Here is a 24636-nt window from a genome sequence, read left to right as displayed (position 1 = left end):
GTTAGATGGCATCTCGTGATTTTGCTCTTCCCTGATGATTAGTGTTGCCAAGCATCTTTCCATGTACCTGTTGTCATCTGTATGTCTTCTTTGAAAAAATATCTATTCAGATTCCTCTGCCTATTTTTTAATCAGATGATTTTTTTTTGCTATTGAGTTGTGTGTGTTCTTCATTGGATATTATAGTTTCTAATTAAAATATAATTTTTTTCTCTAAAATCATCTTCATTTCTACCAAAGATAGCCAAATTCACACTAATTTGTTTGCAAAATAATTTTAGTTTTATTACTTTTGGCCTGATTACTTATTTAAGTTCAGCAAGGATAGCAATTGACCTATTTTAAATCTGCTTTGCTGGAACTTTTCATAGCAATCTCCAGAATCCAGAACTTTTAATAGCTTCTTGAGGATAAGAAGCTATGTCAAGGACTTGCCATCGGACTCGCCCATAACAGCTACAGCTTTGAATGAATTCTTCTCTTCTTGAAGGTCCCCCAAATATCCTGAGGTTCCTCTGCCTGCCAGAAAGTGACTTTCCTTACCCACCTGGTAAGACTGCTGAGAACCGTGTAAGCAGGGAACCAGGGTATTTTTCCAAGGAGATTTACGGCTCCATTGTCAATCTTAGTTCCTTAAAATTGTCTGGTTATATCTGATTCTATGCAATTCTCAAATGTGACAGTCCAGTCAAAGTATTGGTAATATAATTAATGTCTCTATAATTGTGCCCTGTTACAAAGAGAACAGATTCTTAGTGAATTTATAGAAATAATTATATTGCCATGGAAATAAGAATGCCTTCTAAGGGTTTCCAAATTCTGGAGGGATCAGGCATGGAGAAAGATAAATGTTTCAATTCTGCCTACAAAGGTGGAACTCACCAAATTGCTGTGATTCATAGTTAGCATAAGAGTAATGGTTTTCTTAATCTGGAAAACAAACATTAAAAAGCCAGTAATATTTCAGACCATTAAACCATAAAAATTATAATCATATTCCTCAGCTCATTCAGTCCTATGTAATTAATTCTTGTTAATCTAGATCATTTGTTAGCAGTGTTACGAAGTCATCAGGTTTCCATCAGAGTTCTGTAATATTACCCAGTTCAGTGGTATAATCTGAAAATTATCATAAACCTGTATTTGTCAAAAAGTCCTTTCTATAAATCTTCTTGAAGGTGAAGCAGTTTTGCAAAAGCATCAACGTAAAATAATAACTGTCTATAAATGACAAAAAGACAAAACGGTATGGTTAGAGACCTGACTACGATGCAGTTGACAAGGAAATGTTGTTATTTCTATGACATACAACATTTTGAAATAACAGCTAGAATTACGACTGATAGCATTTTATCAGGACACATCAGATTTTTTTGAATTTCATATAATTTTTAGAACACTTATGTTAATAACATTCTTCAGTCATGCAATATATCTTAAGAAGATTTATCATCATTTATTTGACAATGTCTTCCATGTAACGTATTATGCCAGTTAACTCTAGTTAGTTTAATCTTAACTAACCATTGAGATGTTTAAGGGGCCCTCTGAAAAATCCCAAAGTTCAATAGAGGTCAAAATGACTTCACTTAGAATTTGATTTGAGGAAGTTTATCAAAGATATCAGAAGGTTTTAAAACACTTGGTCAAATCAGGTCACTGTGAAATAATACTTATTCACTTAATCAAAATGACAGAGTTCACAGACACATACAGAAAATTAAATAGTTCTTAAAAAAAAACTTAACCCTTATAATATTAAAAAAGACCCAGTTTAAGTAATCAAAGACCTGATTAAAACACACACACAAGAAATTATTTTAATAAAATAAAATCTCTGCTTTTTAGACAGATTACTTAGAGGTAAAGAAAAACCTTTTACAACTTCCTTATCATTAGCAGACTTTTATCTTTCTAACAGAGAAACAAAACCAAATTCTACTTTTACCCCAGCTTACTTTCAATATTAAAATTTATTTGCTCAATTAAATTCATTCTAATCCAAGTCAACCAGTCCTGACCATGCACAAAACTTCTCAGAGTTCCTTTCCCATAAACCTTCTATAACTTCCTTTTTTACATTCAGAGTTTGTCCCAAGCTTTCCCTCTCTTTTTTTTAAGACCTCTCTAGGACAAAATTACTTTCTTTTCCCTTCACAATATGCATTTCCATTCCTTATACTCTTAAAAATTTTTCTTGCATATGAAGATATTTTTCCTATTTATTTTCATAGTTTTAGTTACATATAAAAATTAGAATTAGTTTTAGTGGTTTTAGTTACATATAATAATTAGAATTATTAACCCTTAGAAACCTTCATTTCTAGTGAAAGCTAAAAAGGAAGCAATTATGAACTGTTTGCTATACCAGTATTTTTTTGATTGGCAAACTTATGAATACATTTTATAGTTTCTAGAAACATATTTCCTCATAGTGTAATTTTTTTTCAGTGTGGTACAAGATATGTTTCTAATGGACCCAAACATCTTTAGTTTTTCTATAATAAGACAAAAGTAGGTATACTTATTTAGCAAGTAATGTCTCAGTATTTTATCTTATTTGGAAATTATCTATACATTCAGTGAATTCCCATCATTTAACTTAGCAAAACTCTAGTTTTTAGTTACCAAAAGATTTTGTAAGCTAACTTTAAGTTTTATCTCATTCACATCCATCAAAGTCATTTGTTGCCAATAATTACGTGAAGATTATCTATGAAAACGTCGTGAGACATTAGACAAAGTCAACCAGGCTATTTTTCTTGCTGACAAATTTTGTAACAGAGATAACATGAACTTATTTGACTTTTGGTAAACCTAGGTAGAATAAAAGTTTTACATTTAATACTGATAAAGCTAAAGACATGCCTATTTTAATTAAACCAATAACTTTAAATTTGTTTTTATTTACTAAAGGTTAATCTTAGATCATATGAACTTGAAAAACATTTGGGTTACTTTCTATTATACGTCTGAGATTTAGAATTATTTGAAATTCATAAGCATTTACTTTTTAAAAAAATTTTTTTAACATTTTTTATTGATTTGTAATCAGGTTGCCAAGGGGGTGGAGGGTGGGAAGCGATAGACGGGATTTCAAAATTGTAGAATAGATAAGCATTTACTTTTAAGCCTAAATTAAATAGAGCTCTTTTACGAGTTAGTTTTGGTAATACCATTCAGAGGTAGAAAAATTATCATATTGAAATAGTCACTAGCTTCCACCTCACACTGTGTGCGTTCAGGCAACTCTATAGGTTTCCTTTGTTCGATTAACTGCCTGAAGGGTGGATTTACATGCCTTATCTTACAACATTCGGCAGGGGAAACATTCTCCAGTGAGACACAATGTCCTTCCTCACAATACATTCAGGCAAAGGAGACCCAAACACCTTACACACTGCCTGTTCAGATATTCAGAATTCTCTTACAAACTGTCACCTCAATTCCATCACCTCTAATACCGCTAACCACAGTTTCCACCAGAACCCCATCAACAAGTCTTGGTCTTACAATACTAGGTAGGGGAAGTGTTCCCAGCCAGCCAGAACATCCATTCCCATAAAACATTTAGGCAGTTCGGTATAACCTCTTCACATAACATCCACTCAAACATTCCCACCTTAATAATCCTTTCAACCCTTGCATTTTTACATTTTCTCAGTCTAAATGTAGTCAAAGTCAGGTTTCCACCAGCAGGCCTTGGTACCACAGCTGTGGGACTCCTGCATCAAGGGAAACTGGAAACTTCTCTCCATCGCATAGTCGTTTTACTCACATTTGTGTAAAAGGGTTTCATTCCCCAGGGAGGGATGGAGCCAAGGGACCCAGGTCCTTTCTCAATTTTTAATTTAATTGGCTTAACTGTTGCCTCAAGCAATTGCTGGTTAGGTTTCTCACTGTAATTTTTTCCTTCTGGCTTTTAAAATTTCACCAAACTGGGGTAAATACAGCAGACTTGTTTGGGGTCCTTTAATGTTGGGGGACCAACATTAAAGGAGTCCTTTTGGCTCATCCAGCCTTAGGCAGTGCTGTTTTAAACCCTTTGTTTTTTAAAGACTTAAATATAAGACAAGACACGATAAATCTCCCAGAAGAGAACATGGGCAAAACATTCTCTGACATAAATCTTAGCAATGTTCTCCTAGGGCAGTCTACCCAGGCAATAGAAATAAGAGCAATTATTGTTTATTTACAAATGGGACCTAATTAAACTTGTAAGCTTTTGCACAGGAAAGGAAACTATAAGCAAAGCAAAACGACAATCTACAGAATGGGAGAAAATATTTGCAAATGATGTGACTGACAGAGGCTTAATTTCCAGAATATATAAAACAGCTTGTACAACTTAATAACAAAAAAACCAAACAACCCAATCCAAAAATGGACAGAGGACCTAAACAAGTAATTCTCCAATGAAGACAAATGGCCAACAGGCACATGAAAAAATGCTCAATACCACTAATTATCAGAGAAATTCAAATCAAAACTACAATGAGGTATCACCTCACACCAGTCAGAATGGCCATTATTCAAAAGTCCATGAACAATAAATGCTGGAGAGGGTGTGGAGAAAAGGGACCCCTCCTACACTGTTGGTGGGAATGTAGTTTGGTGCAGCCATCATGGAAAACAGTATGGAGATTTCTCAAAAAACTAAAAATAGACTTATCATATATCCAGCAATCCCACTTCTGGGTATATATCTGGAGGGAACTCTAATTTGGAAAGATACATGCACCCCGATGTTCATAGCAGCACTATATACAATAGCCAAGATGTAGAAGCAACCTAAATGTCCATCAGCAGATGGCTGGATAAAGAAGTTGTGGTGTATTTATACAATGGAATACTACTCAGCCATAAAACATAATAAAATAATGCCATTTCCAGCAACATGGATGGACCTAGAAATCGTTATTCTAAGTGAAGTAAGCCAGAAAGAGAAAGAAAAATACCATATGATACACTCATATGCAGAATCCAAAAAAAAAAGGACACTAATAAACTCATCTACAAAAAAGAAACAGACTCACACATATAGTAAACAATCTTAAGAGTTACTGGGGAGAGGGGGTGGGAAGGGATAAATTTGGGAGATGAAGATTTACAAATGTTAGCCACTATATATAAAAATAGATTTAAAAAAGTTTCTTCTCTATAGCACAGGGAACTATGTTCAATATCTTGTAACAACCTTTGATGAAAAAGATATGAAAATGAATCCATGTATGTATATGCATGACTGGGACATTGTGCTGTACACCAGAAATGGACACATTGTAATTGACTATACTTTAAACAAACAAATAAATAAACAAATAGATAATAAAATAAAACCTTTGTTTTAATCCCATCAATGTCTGTTTTATTTATCCCATTTTTAAATAACCATCTAAAGATTTTCATCCTGCTAGCACAAGTCCTGCAACTCTTCCCTTTCTGATTCCTCTTTATTCTACCACTTTTAATATTTGCTTTATTTACCTTATTTCTTAACAACTCTTAAAAAAATTTCCACCTTGCTGGGATGAGTCTCTTTGACTTTTTCCTTGGCTTCTTCCCATTCTCTTAATTAACCTAAATTTTAATTAGCGTCTTGTAAGACCCATAACGGTTCGCCCAGACCAAACCCCGAACAGGGCTTCCCGATTTTTTTTTTCTCATTCAGGGAGTTCTTAAGGTAAACCATTATATTTCTTTGTTTCCAACTTTTAATTTGGTCTTTCCATAGGTACCAATAAAACAGCTGTTTATGATGAGGTCTTTAAAAAATTTACCAATTTCTAAGTTTTTCCAATTCAAAGGATCCATTGTGTGGCCACTAATGAGTAGGATCTTAACAGTGGCTCAAACCAGGAAGCCTTGTTATGACTTGACCATGGGTGAAGAGGTGCCCCACAAGAGAATGCAAAGGATTCAGCCCTCACAAGATCCAGAAAACTTATACCCGAAAATAGTCTAAGAAAGCAAAGACCTTTGTTGCACAGGTGGTAAGGGTGGTGTGCTGCCAGCACTAACAAAGCAAGGAAGCTGGAGATGACAAAGGCCTCTTATGGACTGGGACCCCTTCTGACAAACTCCCCTGAGAGCACAGCCAAGGGAAGAGACCGCTCAGAGTCTTGGCAAAAGCGCACCATTATGCGCACCTCCCGGATGGCAGAGACCAGGGAGCGTTTTCTCACTGGTCAACAAGCCAAGCTCTCAAGACACAGAGCAAGACAAAAGGAGAACCTGATCAGACCAATAGTTTTCCTGCTTATGACGAAGGACACAAAAGGCAGAACACAAAGAAAAACAGGGAACATCGCTGGGAGGAAAAGGGTCAACACACCATGAATACCCTTCCAAATTTCCCAAGAGTTGCTGAGTCCAAGGAACTAGGTCCACGAATGTTTTCTCCTGCGAATCTAATTCCAGAAGAGAGATAAGAGACTCTTAACACTCTCTTTTCCAGCGGATCCTGGGGGCAGAGATCCGGGAGACTGAGTGACACGGTAAGAATTCTCCCCTGCTGGCTTTTGTCAGGTGTCCAGGATCTTAGCTACAGTAGTTTCAGGCTGAGTTACTGTCCAGACAGGAACGCTGAATCCTGCCGACTACGCCAACTGTCAGGAAGGGAGAAATCTCCCTCTGCCCCTCTAGGTTCTTCTGGCTGGTCTGGGAATGAGGTTGATATGAGACAGGTTAACAGGAGAAAATCACACAAAATTTTAATAACATATATACCTGGAGAGACCCAGGAAAAAATGAGCAACTCACCAAAATGTTCAAAGCCCTCGCCTTAAATCACATCTTCAGCTAAAGGCAGGAGAGGATGTTGGGGGCAGTGGTTTAGGACTTCAAGGGGGAGGAAGGCAATTCACAGGGGGATGGAAAAGCAAATGTTTGGTAAATAAATATTTTCTGTGCCTTACTGGGACAATGGGAGCCACAGTGGACTCTGATCTTGAGGCCCTGCTGAGCTTCCCCCACCACCTGGCCCACACTCCTTGCAGCTATCTCTGGTGAGAGCTCTGTGCCTGGAACAGGCCCTTGATCTAAAGTCTTTAAGCAGCTAAGGGGAAGGTAAAAAGAAAGACCCCCCCCCATGGAGTCTCGGTTTCTTATAAATAATCAGCGTGAAATAATCCTCATGCCAAAGAGATGTTTTGGGGTGGCAAATTTTGTAAATAATAATAATAATAATAAATATGACAGCTCAGGATTAGGAATTACACAGGGTCTCAAGAGGTCCATTTCTGTGCAGCTTTTAAAAGGAGACTTCTCTGAGGCGGAAGGTATAGCTCAGTGGTAGAGTGCATGGTTATTTAGCATGCGCAAGGTTCTGGGTTCAACCCCCAGTACCTACATTAAATAAATAAACCTAATTACCACCCTCCTGAAAAATAAAAATAAAACAATAAAGGGAGCCTTCTCTGAGGGGACATAGTGCCATGGACTCATGGTGTGAGGAGGTATGAACAAGAGGCCTCTTCCTCCAGGACACGTTTGGTGAGAGGAGTCTGGGCGAGATTCCAGCCCCACTCACCGGTTGGCTGGGTGCCTTTGTGCAGTACACGAATCACGCAACCTCACGGGGTGACCCTTCTCACGGGGTGACCCTGCTCAGATCTGTCAAATGCTTTGTGAATGGTCCATTCTATCATGAGCTGCTTATACACTTTCTCAGTGTCTACATAACAGCTTCTATCTTTGATTAAATTTCTTATTTAATCAGGGCCAGTGGTCCCAGGACTGAAGCACACCAGGGCTGTGGAGGGAACCTGGATGTGTGAATTTTGGGCACATCCAAGGGGAGCACGGGGTGAGAAGAGACAGGGTCTGAGGACCCAGTATTTAAGGAATGGACAGAGCCAGGAGAGCACAGCATCCCTGAACCCACAGGGACAGTGGCTCTGCCGAGCTGGGAGCTGCCAGGGTGTGCAGCACCAGACTGGGCGCTATAGTAGATGGGGTGGCAGCCAGTCTGGAGGCGGGCAGCGCGTCAGGGGCTGGGCTCTCCACGGAGAGGAGAGAATGTGGGGTCCAGGAGAAGTGTCTCACCCTGAGGAGTCTTCACTGCCGATGGGAAAGCCTTGTAGAGGCAGAGAAGTTGCCCAGAGTGACCCAGACTTCCGGTCTGGAGTATCTGGGAGTGTCTAAAGTCCTTTCAAATGGAGGTAAAGGCCACACACTGAGCCCAGCTGCTCAAGTCAAGGAGGTGACAGTCACCCAATCGGAAGGAGATGAGTGGACAGTTCACAAGCCCTGGCTGGCGGGAGCAGGGCTGGGGGCCCGCAAGGCCTGGGGAGCTGGCTGAGGCTCACCCTGCTCTTCCCTTCTCCCTCCCCCTCTCCCTTCTCCCTCCCTCGCAAAGTCATGAAGTATTTTCTAGCAGCTTAGTTTTGCTTTTCACATTTAGGTCCAGGCAGCACTGTCCAAGGGAAATATAATGGGAGCCATGTGTGGGATTTAAAGTTTTCCAGTGCCCACATTTTAAAAAAAGTAATACAAACCCCCGGTGAAATCAATTTTAACAACATTTTATTTAACCCAATATATAAAAATGGTATCATATAAAACCAATATAAAAAGCATTAGTGAGATATTGCATACATCTATTTCTTCATAGTAAGACTTCAAAATCTGGCATACATTTATGGTTATAGCACATCTGAATGTGGGTGCTAGATTTTCATCAGAAATATCTGACCTCTATCTACATTTCATAAAATTTATAGCTGGAAAGGCAGGTTCGCATACCCACGTGCTCCAGCACACACGTCAGCTTTCCCGTGACTGCACTGAGATCTGCCCGCTCTGGAAGCTCGTGGCTCTGAAGTTACATTTGCCTTCGTCACTGCCATTGTTCTCAACAAATAGCACATACATAAGCATTCACAGCATAGCTGCTGAATATACTTACATTGAAACTAATAAAATCCAGAATTTCCTCCCTCTCCTTAGCGTTAGATGATCACTGGTCTACAAAGATTTCAACTGTTGGAAAGGGTGGGGTCTCTCCCATTCTTCTCAGAGGTTGAGGGGCAAAGGGGTCTCTTCTGATCCCACCACCCCTCTGCAAGGGACGACTGGAAGACAGGACAGCCTCTCGCCCGCGGCCAATGCCAAACCCACAGCCACGCCCACACTCGGGCCCCCTCTCCACCCAGTTCTGACATCCCCACGGCTGCTTTTAAATAGTGCCAAGGGCAGCAGGGCTCTCTTGACTTCCTGGGTCACGTTATCTAACTGTCTGCCTTGGGTTACTTTCAACCTGACCAGGACCATTCTAGCACTGTATAAAGACTCACCAGGACCAAGAGAGAATGACACCAGTTCCCGCTCAGACTGGAAACCTACAGGACGCAGAGGAACAGGGGCCCCCTCCCGGCAGTCAGGCCTCATAGCCCACCCCAACCTCCGGCCCCAGAGCCCCTCCTGCTGTTCACACAGCCCCCTCTGCCTCCTCCACCTCCTGAGACCCTGTCCACACTGCAAGGCCGGGGTGGTCCAGCTCGAGGCTGGGCTCGGTGCCTCGCACTGCATCATTTTTTGCCGTCTCGCCTGCTTTGCCCTCCTCTGCATCCTGGACTCTGAGCTTGTCTGCCCATTTCCTGCAGCGCCCAGCACTGCACAATCCCACCCCTGCTGGGCCATGATGAGGTCCTGAGGTCACTGAACTTGCAAAGTGTATCTGTAACGTGTGACAAAGCAGAAATGTACAAACATTCATTTCTCAAGGGAAAGAAATGTTCTCTCTGAAGGCAGAGGGAAGGGACGACAGAAGTGGTTCTCTAGGTGATGTGACGACAGCAGTGTCCCATGGGGAAGCCGGCTCCTGAGCATCGGTCTGGAGGCAAGAGACTCACGGGGCTGCTGCCACCTTTCAGCCTGTCTACGGATTATTAGACAGCTGGCACAAATTCCCCTGAAATAGCATCAAAGTTATTCGCTAGGTCATCTCCTAGGAGATGATACATAATATTAAATCCTGGTGAGTCTTTCTGCTTCTGGTAAAATGAAAATAAATTACAATTCTTTAACTGTTGAACAATTTTAATGAAATCTAAAAGAACAATGATTTCCCATCTCAACTTCATACCTAGTAACCAAAGAGCAACTTTTATACATGACCAGGGGCCAACACTGGACCTAAGTGCACACCTAAACTGACACAGGCCTCAGCTACGAGGGGTCCGGTGAAGGACGCGACGGGATCTACCCTCCGTACCACTGTTGAGGGTACTTCGTAGCGGATGTCCCTGCGTTCTCCCAGCGTGCCGGGGACAAGCAGCCCTAGACGGCCGGCATCACTGCCGGGACGTCCCCGCGACTGGTCCCGAGAGGCAGGGATGGTCTACCTGAGGAGGTGGCGCGGCCCCTGGCATCCTTCTCAGTGATGGCAGTAGGGCAGGGACCCCACCTGGATGTTCAAAGTCAGGGCTCTCAAAGAGGGAGAAAGCTTACGTGGTCGCAGAAAAATGACCTTCCCTAGGAGGACAGAGAAGGGCTTGGGGGGAAGGGAAGACAGGACAGGTTCTGCACAACTTACTGGGGCATGAGGATCAGCACCTGTTTTTTTTTTTTTTAACCAAACAATGAAATAGCACCCAGAGTTAATGCACAGATATCACTGCGACTGCTTCCACCCGAGGCTCATCCAATTCAACTTACTCATCAGACACACAGGCTGAGCGCGCGCTCCGGCCGGCCGTGCCCTCCGGCGCTTTCCCAGCTGCAGACCTAGGAGCCCGGAGACAGGCCAGCCCTCAGGTCAGCTGTCAGCCTGAGCACCGGGTCTCACAGGGCCCGGCTCCCTGGCACGAGGTCAGAGGATGTGCACTGGCTGAGTACAGTTCAGCAGCACTTTTTAAAAATAAAGCGAAATGTAAAAAGTGCGTTGAATTTCTGAGACAGCTCATTCCTTCCTTGCCCCGAGGAGAGACGCCGCAGCGGTGGGGGGGTCTGCCCCCGCCACCCGCCCTGGGCCTGTGACAGGCGGGCCTCTCCGGCCGAGGGGGCCCTAGCCCAGGGGCTCCCGCAGACCCTGGCGGATGGTGGGAGGTGGCTTCATGTCACAGTAGCTGAAGCTGCAGCCATCCAGCATGTCCCCCTGAGAGATGCCATCCAGGCAGGTGTCCTTGAAAGCTCTGGCGGTGTTCCCTGGGCCCGTCCTCTCCAGGGTGGCCTGGAGCAGCTCTCGGATCCTTTGGTTTTCCTTGGTGGTGGACTCCCACACAATGTCAAGCTCGCCTTCTATTTCTCTGAGAGAAAGAAACAAAACAAGGGAAAATCTTTAAATAACACAATTAAAAAAAGTACTTATAAAGCCTTTATGAATCCTAAAGTAGCGAGAACCCAACTGGAAGAATGTGTAAGGTCAGAGAACAGAGTCCATGGTGCTTGGGTTCTGAGGCAAAGACTCCCAGTGTGAACGAAGCACGGGGGTCCCTGGAAATAGAAAAAATACAAAGGCACAGGCTGAAAACGACTTCTTAGCTTTCCTCTCTGTGTTTTGCCTTTTCCTCTATTTTGGCACCAGTGCACACATTCTTGTTCTCTGTAGCATTAACGTGTTCAAAAATAAAAATATAATCCCTGTGGTAGCTGACTGACAGCACAATGGCCTGGCTGTGGGCGCCCACATGGCAGGGCCCTGTGTCCCCTTTGCCTGTCCCCACTGTGACCTGCCAACACTCAGTGACCTTTCACAGCCCCCACCCACAGAGCCACTAATGGGCCCAGACACAAAGAGTGAGGTAGTAGGGTGAAGAGGGGACCGTGGGGAGTAGGGATCATAACCCAGGACAGACTGGCCCAGACCACGCGGGGACCAAGAAGAACCAAGCTTGTGAGAAAAGGCAAGTCCCGAGCAAGGACTCTGTGACGGGCCCCACGCTGGGGGTTTGAGGAAACAGGGCAGACAAGGTACACGTGTCCTCACAGGGCTGTGGTCCACCGGGGGAGCAGAGTGGCATACCAGCCACCACCTCCCGGGACAGTGAGCCCCAGGGAGGGTAGAAAAGCTGGCCTGAGCCTGGGAGGAGGAGCAGGCCTTGCGCAGGATGGCAGGGCTGGGGCGGCCAGCTCCTTCACAGACACTGCCAGACGGTCATGGAAAATGTCAGAAACTGGATTACCAGGGGAACTTAGGGCTGCTGTTTAACACAGAGAACACAGAGATTCAGGGAGGCCGGGGACATGGCCACTTGTCCAGTGTCACTTTTCTTGTGAACTGCTGTTTTCTTCCAAGGCCCGTGAGGCCTGCTGAGTGCTGGACACTGTTTAATTACACTGTCTAGAAAGTCCCCAGGCCTCTGTTTTCTGACACAGAATACCCAGATATTTGATACATATTAATGTATAGCTGAGCTCAAAACAAAGAGAATAGGAAATCTATAAGGGCAGGAAAAAAAAATGAAGATTAAATCGAAACCACGGAGGTAGGCAAACAAAACGTTGGTATTGCTTTGAGGACAAAAGCCCATGCTGGAAACCCAAATTTTTGTAGAATGGAGACTAGTCTTGGGCCCACGCAAACTGGGGTGCCAGAAAACCCCAGGGCTCACTCATATCCATGCTTCTCTTCTTCCTGGAAACACTCTGAAGTATGTCTCCCAGAAGTAGGCAGGTAAGTGGAGACATGTGAAGAACCCTCAAAGAAAGGATGGTTGGGTGGAAAATCTGCCAATCATCAAAAGAAATCTCCTCCAAGAGGATCCTTGCGGACTGTGGACACTGGCCTGTTCTCAAATGAATCTGGGGTTTGAATCTACACTGTTCCCCACTGTGGAGCATCCTCAGGCCTCAACTGGAGTGAACCAAAAGTTAAAAGACATTTTTGAGACAATCAGGGAAAAAAACTCAATGGATGGGTTAGAAGTACACAGACAAAAAGAGAATTAGTAGAGTGAAATATTGTGCAGAGGAAGCCACCCAGAGGGCAGTTCAGAAAAATATATATTAAGAAACTATACATTCATATAAATGTAATAATGGCATTGTGGATATTTGCAAAGTCCTTTCATATTAAAAGAAGAAGAAGAAGAACATTACTGTAGACTATTTTTTAAATTAGTAATAAAATTAAAGTGACTCCAGGTTGGAAATACTCTCTGGCATCAAAGAGAGGCAAACGCAAATCTTCTCTGGAGAAAAACACCCTCAATCCAGGCCCCCAGGACTCCACAGACTAAATTCAACCCACACATGGGTTCAGAGTGAAAAATTACTGTTCATAGAACAAAATAAGCCATATAGGGCAAGAGTCAACAAAACCAGATTTCAGATCCCCAAATTCCAGGTAATGAAACTGCCACACACAGAATACAAAAGAACTATGAATGAAATGTTAAAAGAAATAAAAGATGTATTAAAAATAAGGGAAGACCAAGAATTTATTTTAAAAACGACTAAACAGATTTTTCAAAAGAACCAGACAGTACTTCTGAAATTGAAATATACAGTTGTTGAAATTAAAAACGCAATGGCTGGGTTAAACAGTGCATTGTAGAGCGCATGCCTAGCGTGCACAAGGTCCTGGGTTCAAATCCCCAGTACCTCCTCTAAGAATAAACCTAACTGCCTCCCCCTGCAAAAAAAAAACAAAAACAAAAACAAAAACAAAAATCCAGTACCTTGAAAACAGAGAATTAGTAAAAACAGAAATATTGAGAATTACCCAAAATGTAGACCAGAAAAACAAGGTGATAGAAAACAGAAGATTCAATAAGAAGGTCTGACATACATTTAATCTGAGTTCCAAAAGGAAACAATGAGGAGAAAAGATTTACTTTAAGAGATAGCAACTGAGAATTTTCTAGAAGTAAGGAAAGATAAAATTATAAATATAGAGAATAACTTATACCAAGTAGACAAGTAAAAAGAAATCCATAGTTAAACACAGTGAAACTGCAGACTACAAGAAACAGAGGAGACCTTAAAAGAGGCAAGAGAAATGATGGAACATCTAGTTTTAAAAATGATAAAAAAATTTCTCAACAGCAGTAATGAAACAGAGAAGACAGTGGAATATGCTGAGACTGTCGAGGTAGAATTCTGTACCCAGCAAAAATCAACTCACACGCATGAGGGCAAAATGCACACATTTTCAGAAAAACAAAACCTGAGAAAGCTTACTCTCACTAAAGAAACTTCTAAAGTGTGTAGTTTAGGAAGAAGTTTGAGATGCAAAAAAGAATAGTAAGCAAAGAAACTGGCACATTTTATGTAAGTCAAAATAAAACCACTATATGAAAACTAGTAGTATGTGATTTCTGGGGCTAAAAATAATGGTATAAAATAGATTTTGCTTTTCACTTTCATAGATCTGTATTGACATGTAATGACACTAGACAATGACATATAAACCGAGTGAGAAATAATTAGATTAGAGCATTAGATCTTGCATTTGGGGGTAGAAATGTAGAGATGCTGATTAATTTTAGATTTTTTTTAATGTTAAGTATGGTATAATATAGTATAGTATAATATTAAGTATAGCATAATTTAATGTTAAGTATAGTATAGTATAATTAAGTATAATGATGAGTATAGTGAAATTTCAAGGGTAACCACTAAAAGAACAGAAATAGAATGTTTAACTTTCAAATCATTAAAGGGCAAAAAAACCCAACATGGAATATGAGAGAAAGTACAAATCAAAGTTCCATTTTATTGATGCAATTCTAAACCTCCTGTCTGACAAGAAACTTGGTATTGGCCCAACATTCACAAAATCACCGTTTGTGGTGGTAAGAACTTCTGTGATTACAGAAAACCTGTTGGATAAGACTTCATTTTGCTTGGCAGTAGGAAGCATCTGGCTGAGAGAAAACATAAAACCGCTATCTGCATTCTGCTTGGTATCAAATACGTGGATGCTACTATAACCTGAATAAAACCACAGCCCAGTGTCATTACGATTGTTCTGCAAGCATCAGTTCATGTTCCAGTCTGTCAAAGACAACACAGCCACTCTGAAAAGTCCAACTTAAATGTGAAACACAGACAACGTGACGGGAACACCAGGTTTACCTTCAGCAAATGTGTGATGTTCCCGAGCGTCTTCAATATACTAGCAAGGCCTCCTCTAGCACATGTTTAAAGGACAAAGTGTAACTGACAGACCCTTACAGCCACAGAGCACACAATACACCTATGATCTCATGACTGTGATCTTCTAGAAAGGGACGGATCCAAAATTTTAAAGTTCTCAAATGAAAAAGAATTAGAGCAGAAATAAAACATTCTATCAAAAGCCAATAAACTTTCCCAAGAGAATGGAATAAAACAAAAATATCAAAGAGATGGAAAAGAGGAGGAAAAAAGGGAAGGACAATGAGAAGACTGGATTGATTTAGGAAGTCCCATATTCAAACAACAGGAACGTTTAAAGGAAGGATTAAAAAGAAGGAAGACCTGAAATCCAATGTACAGTATGGGGGCCGTAGCGAACAGTATTGTACTTGGAAGCTGCTAAGAGAGCAGGTCTCAAATATTCTCACCATAGCAGCAGCAGCAGCAGCAACAAAACAGTAATTATATGAGGTGAAGGATAACGTTAACTAACCTACTGTAATCATTTCACAATACGTAAGCGTATCAAATTACCACACTGTACACCTTAAACTTACACGATGTTATATGTCAATTGCTAGGGGAAATCTTTTAAAAAAATTTTAAAAAATGAGGAACAAATAAAAATCGAGACCAATAGTAAAATCAGATAAAACTAAAATGTAAAAACAAAAACAGGCAATCAAATAAACAGGTCCAGAGGGTTTCACTGGAAAATGCCACCAAACATTTGAAAAACAAACATTCCATGGGGCTGGGGCAGCCAGACCTTTTCTGCTGCAGTGCCTTGTCCAGGACATCCTGCTTGTCCTGCAGCATCCAATGGAGGTGCCTCATCTCCTGCCGGTACTGAGCTGTCTTGCTGGCAAAGTCTTCCTCCTGCTCTGTCAGACGGTGACTCATGTCATCCAGTTTCAGTGCCGCCTGCTTCTTGTACCCCTGGGGGAGAAGGACGGACTCTGAGTGAGGGGATGCTGCCCGTGGCCCAAGCGGACGGCTTCGTGAACGCATTCCCTGCCCCCTCCTTGGGCTGTCACAGCCCACCGAACTGAGGAAGCCCTGCCTAGGTCTGACCTGGGAGGGCAAGTCTGGATCACAAAAGTTATATGGAAAGTAAGAAAAGAATTTCAAGTATGATAAAAGCAAATTGCTAACTTGTTTCATGCCTAGTTTTTCACACGCTACCAATAAAATTAAAACCAAAGGACCTGGCAAGGTCTGTCACACTCTACTGGTAAACAGATGATTGAGATAAAAGCCCGATTTATTTACTTTCCTTCTCACATTTTCACTGGACAGTATTTAAGGCTAGTGAACTTCCCACTGAGCATTCCCGAAACTGCTGTCACGTGGATTCTGACTTACAGTTCACACAGATTCAGCTCTCTTTAGAAATTATGAAATTCAATTTATACATCCCCTCTGACCCAGGAATTAGTTTACTGTGTAGTTTTTACATTTCCAGGTGAAAGAACATTTTTTGCTTTCTGATTTTGTTTATTAATTTCTGGTATTCATCTTTTTGGTCAACAAATGTCTGCCTTATTTCTGCTTTAGGAGTTTATTGAGACTTTTTTTCGTAGCCAGTCTATGATCAATTTTTGACTATTCTATATATATACACACAGAGAATATATATTTCTATATATATAGAAGAGCTATCCCTTATCACTGTTTCCATTTCCCTTTGAATCTCCTGTAGTTATAAAATTTGCTGTTGCATCATTTAGTGCATATTCATAACAACCGTATATTGTTAATTGTAATCTTTAGCATTATTAAGGCCTCTCTCTTTTTTTCCCTCTTTTTTTAGTCTCATTTAGTGCTTTTGGCCTGAATTCTCTCTTACCAAATATAAAGACTGCAACTTTGCTTTCTTTTCGTTCACATAAATCTGTATTATCTTCATTCATCCTTTTATTTTTAATCTTTCTGAAATACTGTTTCTGATTATCTCTTGGTTCTGACATGGAATAGTGTTTTGTTTTGTAATCTAAAACTGTCTTCTAATGGGTGAATTAAGCTCATTTACATTTACTTATATGGCAGATTTGTTGCTTTATGTTTTATTGTTTTATCTACAGATATTTTTAAAGACTGTAATGTAATCCATTTTCTTTGTTTTTATGTTTTTGTTGCTGTTGTAATTTTGCTACTTAGGGATGGATCTCTTTTGATTCTTGTGGTTACTTTTATTTTTATGCCTTTATATTACATGTCCTTAGTCCCTTCACTTATCAAAAGTAACACAGTGTTAGCTCATGATAACCTTTTCTTCATTCTTCCCCCACTTAAATCTGCTTGAGCTCTGACTTGACTTTCCATCTTTAAACGATATCCTTGGACCTCTTAGTTATTACAGATGAAGCAATCCGCAAGTTTATTCCACTCTCCACCTCCCTTCCCAAGCCTTCACTTATCATTTTTCCCTTAGTTGTAGTATTTCTACATTGTCAGAAAACACATTTTATTCCATCAGCGTTATCCCTGCTTTTTAAAAAAAAGTTCTAGTTCACAGTTAAATATATTCTTTGCTCATGAGCGGTACTTTTCTGAAATTTGCCCAGTCATCTCTTAGCTGAACTCAGGTTGACTGATCCTCAGGGAAGGTTCATGGAAAAAATGTTCCCAGAATTCTTACGTGGTCAAAACAGTCAGAAGGGCAGCCTGGCTGGATGGAAACATCCTTGGCTCATACTCTTTCCTTGAATATTTGTAGAGGGGGTTCCACTGTTGGCATTCAGTGCTGCCGCTGAGGAGTGTGATGCCAACATGATTTGCTTTTTCTTATGTCTTCATCTTTGGCCTGTGTGTCCAAGACTTTATCTCAAAGTCACAGGGCTTGGAGTCAATTTTCTAGGTCCATGCTGGGTCAGTTTTTCATAATGTGCCCTTTCACCATGTAGATTCAACTCTTCACTTATTTCAGAAAAGTTCATCAACACGAAGTTTTAAGAATGCTTGTTTGGAGCAGGATGTTTTGATTTCTTCTTTAGGTATGTTGGATCTCTATCAATTTCTCCTAATTCTTTTTACATATTTCTGCCTCCTTGTCCTTGCCTTCCTCATGTCTACCTTTTATGTCCCTCACCGTGCTTTTTTATATCTTTCTCCTTGTAATTTAGTCGATTTCTGAAATGGTTTCCCTTTTCCTTCTATTTCTTCCCTGAGATGTGTTGGTTCCACTCACATCCTCCTTTGTCTGGCCATCTGTGTTTCTGCTTTTTTGGTATTTCTTCCTAGCTTTTACTGCATTATTAAGTTTTATTAGCTACTTGGCTACTGCTCTACCTCCTTACTTGTCTGTCTACCTACGAGCCTATCAATTCACTTTGGAGTATAGGTTTCAATTTTGATCTCCTTGTGGCAACATTATCTCTGATGCATTTTCATCACGTGTAGCAAAACTACACTTCTATTTTTCTCCCCTTTTCTTATATAATTTTTATACGGAGGCCACTCAGTTCCTTTGGGATGAGATGAGGTTCTGAGAGGGCAGGAGCAATGACTGGCTGGTCAACTTCCAAGCTTTACACACCACCTCTCTTGCAGTCCTTTCTCTAGCTCTCTGGATCCAGCCTGGTTCTGAAACACTTCTGCCTGCAGCTCTGCTCCTCCCAGATCGCATCACAGCCCTGTCTTCCAAGCTGACGTACTCGCTTTTTGGAGTCATGTTTTACTGGGGTTTCCCGAGGTGTCACTTCGAACCTTTCCCAGGTCCCTTTTCTCCACTCTCCCAGAGGTTCTGCCCTGCCTGACCTGGATCTGGCTCACTGATTTCTTCTCTGGGTGGCTGGGAGGGCCTTTTTAAAAAAACTATTCTTATTCAGATGAACAATAATGAGATAAAGTCCCATGACCCAAGGTCAACCACTCTGAAGATCAGGCCTTCTCTTTTGGAAATAAAAGCCAACAGGAAAACCAGGAAAGAAAAACAAACAAACCATAACTGCTCATTATTACTCATACATAATACGTCGAGGCAGACTCTCATCATAACAGTGCAGTGTATTCCTTCTAGCCTTTCCGATGCAGAGCTGAGATATCATTTTATATACTTCTTTTGATTTTGTTAAATTTTAAAAACTGTACAATGTGTTACTGAATTCCTCCAACAGTTATTGAATTAACTGAATACTATGTGTCAGGTGCTATTCTCAGTGCTTGGGATACACCAGTGAACAAAAACAGAAAAAAGTCCCTGCCCTTGTCAATCTGGTCGGAAGAGACAATAACCAATCAACATAATAAATAAATTACATAGTCTGTTAGAAGGTGACATTTTCTATGGAAGAAATAACAAAGCAAGGAAATGAGAATCAGGAATACGGAAGAATGAATGAACAGCAATTTTAAACAGTCAAAGTAAGCCTCACTGATAAAACGATGTGGATATTTGGGGGAGAGCATAGAAAACAAATATGAGTAATTTAATTCATAATAAAGCAAATGCCATGTAATTCTCATCTAAGTCAATAGACAGAACATAATCAGTATCCTGGAAACACCGAAGTCCCAACCCCTTAAGACATAATCATTAATCTCATTTTTGCTATATGCTTTTCCTTACTTTTTTTTCCTCAGTTTTAAAATCTGTGTATGCCCCAATTTTGCCTGTTTTAAACTTTATATAAATACAGCCATATCACAGGTACTCATTTATGTTGTGCTCCTTTCACTCAATATTATGTTTGTGAGATGCGCTTGCTAAATATTGTAAATATAATTTGTTCATTTTCATTGCTATTAGGTATTCCTTTATGGCTGTATCACAATTTATTTATCTGTTCCACTGCTGACGGATATGGGGTCATTTCATTTGGGACAATTATGAACAGTGCTGATGGGGTCATTTCTTTACACGATTTCTGGTTGCTCCTGTGTGAGGGCTTCTTTCTCTGGAAAGGATGAGGGAGGAATGGCTGGGTTGTGAGCTGTGTCAATGTTCTCCTTTACTAAAGGTTAGAACCAATTTCCAGCCCCAGTAGCCACATAGAAAAGTTCCCACTGCTTCGTGTCATTGCCAAACACTCTGTATCGTCAAACTTCTGAATTTTTGACCTTTTGGTACAAAAGGAGTAAAAAACCCATTTTCACCCTTTGGCCACTTTTAAGATTTCCTCTTTGCCTTCCGTGTTATGCAATTCCACAACAACATGTGTAGATACAGATTTCTTTTTCTTTACCCTTTTGGTGTTCAGATTGTGACAACTAAGGGGGAGGGTATAGCTCACTGGTAGAGGGCATGCTTAGCATGCATGAGGTCCTGGGTTCAATGCCCAGTACTACCATTAAAAAAAAGATTATAATGACAACTAAGTGTACTTTAAGATTAAAGATTAAATTTCCTATAACCTCATTTATTTTAAAACTGTGTCAGCTGGTGAACATTCTGTGACACAGCATTTGTATCACACAAATAAAATTCCTGGAAAACTAAGATATCAGCTAAGAATTTATGATGACATTTTAGAAGACAATACAATTCCAAGTTAAATTACCCAGTTAAATTAAGTCATCCCTACCACCGGAAGCCACAGGATAGATTCCTCTGAGTTCTGAATGTGGAACTAATACAGACATTTTGAACTTTCCCTCTCAGCAAAAGATTCCTTTCTTCAAGTAGCATCATGCCTAAGAGCCCACATTTGGGAAGGGTGGAGCCGCTCTGGTCCAAAGAGGGAAGGAGTTCTCTGCACTGGTGGTGAGGGCGTCCCTGAGAACACCAGGCCATTATAAATGGGAACAGTGATGCTCTGGTGGGCGTGCTAGTCATCCCTGAACTTAGTTCGAGGGAGGTGACCTTCCCTGGACGAAGCGCAGAATCCAGGTCAGAGAAGCTTAAGGATGCCGTGTGGTACAGACCCTACTGGAAACCAGAAAGACCTTCAGTTGGCATCTCTGTCTGTACTACTTGAAAATCCGAACGTACAAGGCAATGTGGCTCCCCAAAACTTACTATTTGTGTCACTTAAGCAATATTTATGAAACATAGGAAAGATAAAATCTGTTCTTCACATTAGGACATATATTTGAGTCTGAGCAATCTTAAATTTTGCTTAATTTTTTTCTTTTTTAAATTGAATCTTTTTCCTGTAAAAATCTTTGGTCGGGGGGAGGAAATTATTTTGTTTGTTTTTAATGGAGGTACTAGGGATTGAACCCAGGACCTCATGCATGCTAGGCATGTGCTCTGCCATTGGGCTATAGCCTCCCCTCCTTGCTTAACTTTTTAAAAATAAATAATTTAGGACTAAAATGTACATTCCTTAAAACAAAACAAACTTACAGCATATGTTTACATACATATATATGCATACTGTTCACCCAATACCACAAGTATTTACATACAGCCAGCCAATGTTTCATTTTTCCTAGTTTGCTAATTTTCCAATATATGAAATGTCACCAATCTATTTCTCTACTTAACAGGTCCTTGTAATCACTGTCCTAGACACACACGCACTTGAGCGCAGAGGTCCTAGATCTTACTCCCCATGGTCAGAGCCATGTGCCCTCACAGACGCTCCCCTCACAGGGCCTCTCCCGCCCCGCCCCAGCCACTGCCCCAGGGAAATCAGCTCGGCTGGCGAGTATTTAGATGCACGCCCAGAGGCCGGCAGTCGGAACACAAATGACAGGGAGGAGAGCGGAGGTCAGGTGAGGGAGGTGGCCAAGGGTAGGAGGGTCAGTACAATGAGAACGGCCTTCTCAGGCAGAGAAACCGAGGGTGCAGTCAGGATTCGCGGGAGAGGAGCCGGTTTCTAACCGAACCAACAAACGCTGGGCTAGATCACAAAGCTCAACATCAACTTAACAATACAGCCTGGAGATTTTTCCATGTCTTTTCTTTAAAAAGTAGCTGTGCATCACCTTACTGTGCGGGTGAACCAAAGATCATTTAATGAGTGGACAGGTGCTATTTCTGCCCGAGAAACCCACGCTGCTCTACTCTGAGGATGAGCAGGGTTACACCCAAGCAAAATGAAGTATTTCCTTAAACACGGAAATCTGACCCCAGGAAGCCTCCGTTCCCATTTGACAGTGGAATCTCTAAGGCTACGACCGCTTGCTTACCTTGACTCTTTCCTGCAACCTTCCCAAGCGAATATTGTCTTTGAAGATTTTGTTGAGAACGCCATTCTTCTCACTTTCTAAACATTTAGCCTATGGGGTAAAGCGAAAAGAAAAACAACGGGCTCTCAGTTTAACAGAAAAATTAAAATAATAAAAAATTCTTCCGTAAAGAGTATTACCATTCACAAGTAATCTCCATTCTGCCACTTGTCCTGGCCCGATGCCCCTCGCACCCCCCACGTCTGGATTCCCACCCACGGTGTGAGGGCTGCGGGCAGAACTTGGGCGAACAGCTGAGGCGGGCAGGAACTGGGAACAGCAGGCTGGGCGCCCTCCTGGGCACAAATGGAAGAACTGAACCCCTCAAACAAGGGGAATGTGAGCTTCCAGGACACGTCTCTGTTCTTGGGGAAGACGTCATTCCTTCAATCATATCCAAGGAATAAGTTAAATGGCAAGATGCAAATAAGCTTCTAACTTGACTATTTGAATAATTAACAAAATTAGGGATAACTTATGAACGAGCAGTGCCATTCTCCAAACCAAACGTAAAAGGCAGGAGATCCAAGAGGGATGTCACGGAAGCTGAATGATTTAGATTAATACATGGGACATGAACTGCTATGCACTATAAATTAACTATTTCAAATCGTGAAATTAAAAAAAAAAAGGAACTGACAACATAATGCCATTTGCAGCAACATGGATGCTCCTAGAGAATGTCATTCTAAGTGAAGTAAGCCAGAAAGAGAAAGAAAAATACCATATGAGATCGCTCATATGTGGAATCTAAAAAACAAAAACAAAAACAAACAAACAAACAAACAAACAAAAGCAAAGCATAAATACAGGACAGAAACAGACTCATGGACAGAGAATACAGACTTGTGGTTACCAGGGGGGTAGAGGGTGGGAAGGGATAGACTGGGATTTCAAAATCGTAGAATAGATAAACAAGATTACACTGTATAGCACAGGGAAATATACACAAAATGTTATGATAAATCACAGAGAAAAAAATGTGACAATGAGTGTGTATATGTCCATGAATGACTGAAAAATTGTGCTGAACACTGGAATTTGACACAACATTGTAAAATGATTATAAATCAATAAAAAATGTTAAAAAAAAAAAAAAGGAAAGATGAGCATTCCTTCCAAGGTAGAATTAGTAGTGACAAGTGATTTTCAAGAAAGCGAAACTAAGATCCAGAGAGTTAAACTTCCCACAAGTCACATGGAAACCCACCCAAAAGGTGGGATTAGAAATGAAGAGGCCAGTATCAACAAATTAAGATATAAGGGGCCCTCACAAGGCCCAGGAGACCAGGGCAGGGTAAGGTGGGGGTGCACGGCCAACAGTCACAGGAAAGGGCAGAGGCTGCCAGTCCTACCCCTGAACCCCAGCTTGAGAGGCTGGCCTTCGGGCTTCCATGGGCAAGGAGCCTGCAGGACCAAGGGGACGGCATGTCTGAGTGTATACCAAGGTCCCTTATGACGGGTGAACCCTGGGTGGGTTGAGAGCAGCTCCTCCCACGTCTGAGGGGTCTGAGGATTCTAAATCCGAGCGTGGCTTTCAGGCCATAATAACAACGAGCAAGGCGGGAGGACAGAAGATATTTCATTAATAGTCTGTTGGCTTAATCTGCAACTTTTAAGTACTCGGATAAGCAGTATATGGCCTCCACTTGTATTTCCATCCTGGGCCACAAGTATGAGGGGTGGGCCTAAGGGAGACCGTTTAAGGGTTGGGGAGGCGCTCACCTTCATCATGGAAACCTAGTCTGCTCTTTGGCCCAGGTAGGAGGTACAGGGCCTGTATCCTGGGGACCCTGCATGTCTGGCCCTGCTAACAAGATGGCCTTGACACATGGAGGCCAGGTACCCAAGAATGTTTGCTAGATGAATGGGTTGGTTTGGCACTGTCCGTTTTTCAACAAGCTTCTGCTCTGCCCTCTTGATATTCCACTGGGCAATCTCAGGAGGCACAGCAGAAGGGGAAATGGGTGCTCAGTGCTGCTACAGAAAATGCCAGAGAGTTCAGCACTTGGGCTGGGACAGTGACCTCTCAGGAGGGGACCACTGATTCAGTAGGTTGGCATGCTTTTAAGGCTCCCACCATGCCATGTCAAAGTCAGATTGCTTCTAAAAGACTCGGGGACTCAAAAATCACTAGGAATGTATAACCAGGCTTACCACACTCCTAGAAGGAACTATAATAATAATAATAAAAAAAAATATATATATATACATATAAAATATTCTAATAGAAGTACAGAACAGACTGGCTTAATTAGTATTTCTTTTTTGGGGGGGGTTAGGTAATTAGGTATTTATTTATTTATATGGAGGGACTGGAGATTGAACCCAGGACCTCGTGCATGCTAAGCACACGCTCTACCACTGAGATATACCCTCCCCCCACCATTAGTATTTCTTTTGTTACAAGTGAAGATCAGCATTTTCCCCTAAGAGCCATGTCCTATTTATGTCTCC

At 41.4% G+C, this 24636-nt stretch overlaps 1 protein-coding gene across 1 annotated transcript in view; it reads right to left on the bottom strand.

Annotated features, from left to right (window-relative positions):
- Positions 1-8509: 8509 nt before the first annotated feature.
- The window catches only part of CEP89 (centrosomal protein 89), a 67436-nt gene continuing 51309 nt past the window's right edge, over positions 8510-24636 (bottom strand). The window contains exons 17-19 of the mRNA XM_006212209.4: positions 22141-22230; positions 15833-16002; positions 8510-11249 (exon numbers count right to left, since the gene is read on the bottom strand). Coding sequence (XP_006212271.2) covers positions 11009-11249; positions 15833-16002; positions 22141-22230 — 501 coding nt within the window. The 3' untranslated portion in view covers positions 8510-11008. The remainder of the gene's footprint in view (positions 11250-15832; positions 16003-22140; positions 22231-24636) is intronic.

Source organism: Vicugna pacos, chromosome 9 (assembly GCF_048564905.1).
Source record: "Vicugna pacos chromosome 9, VicPac4, whole genome shotgun sequence".
NCBI classification, from domain to species: Eukaryota; Metazoa; Chordata; class Mammalia; order Artiodactyla; family Camelidae; genus Vicugna; species Vicugna pacos.
The sequence above is the reverse complement of the archived record's forward strand: the minus strand, read 5'-3'. Positions and strand labels throughout refer to the sequence as shown.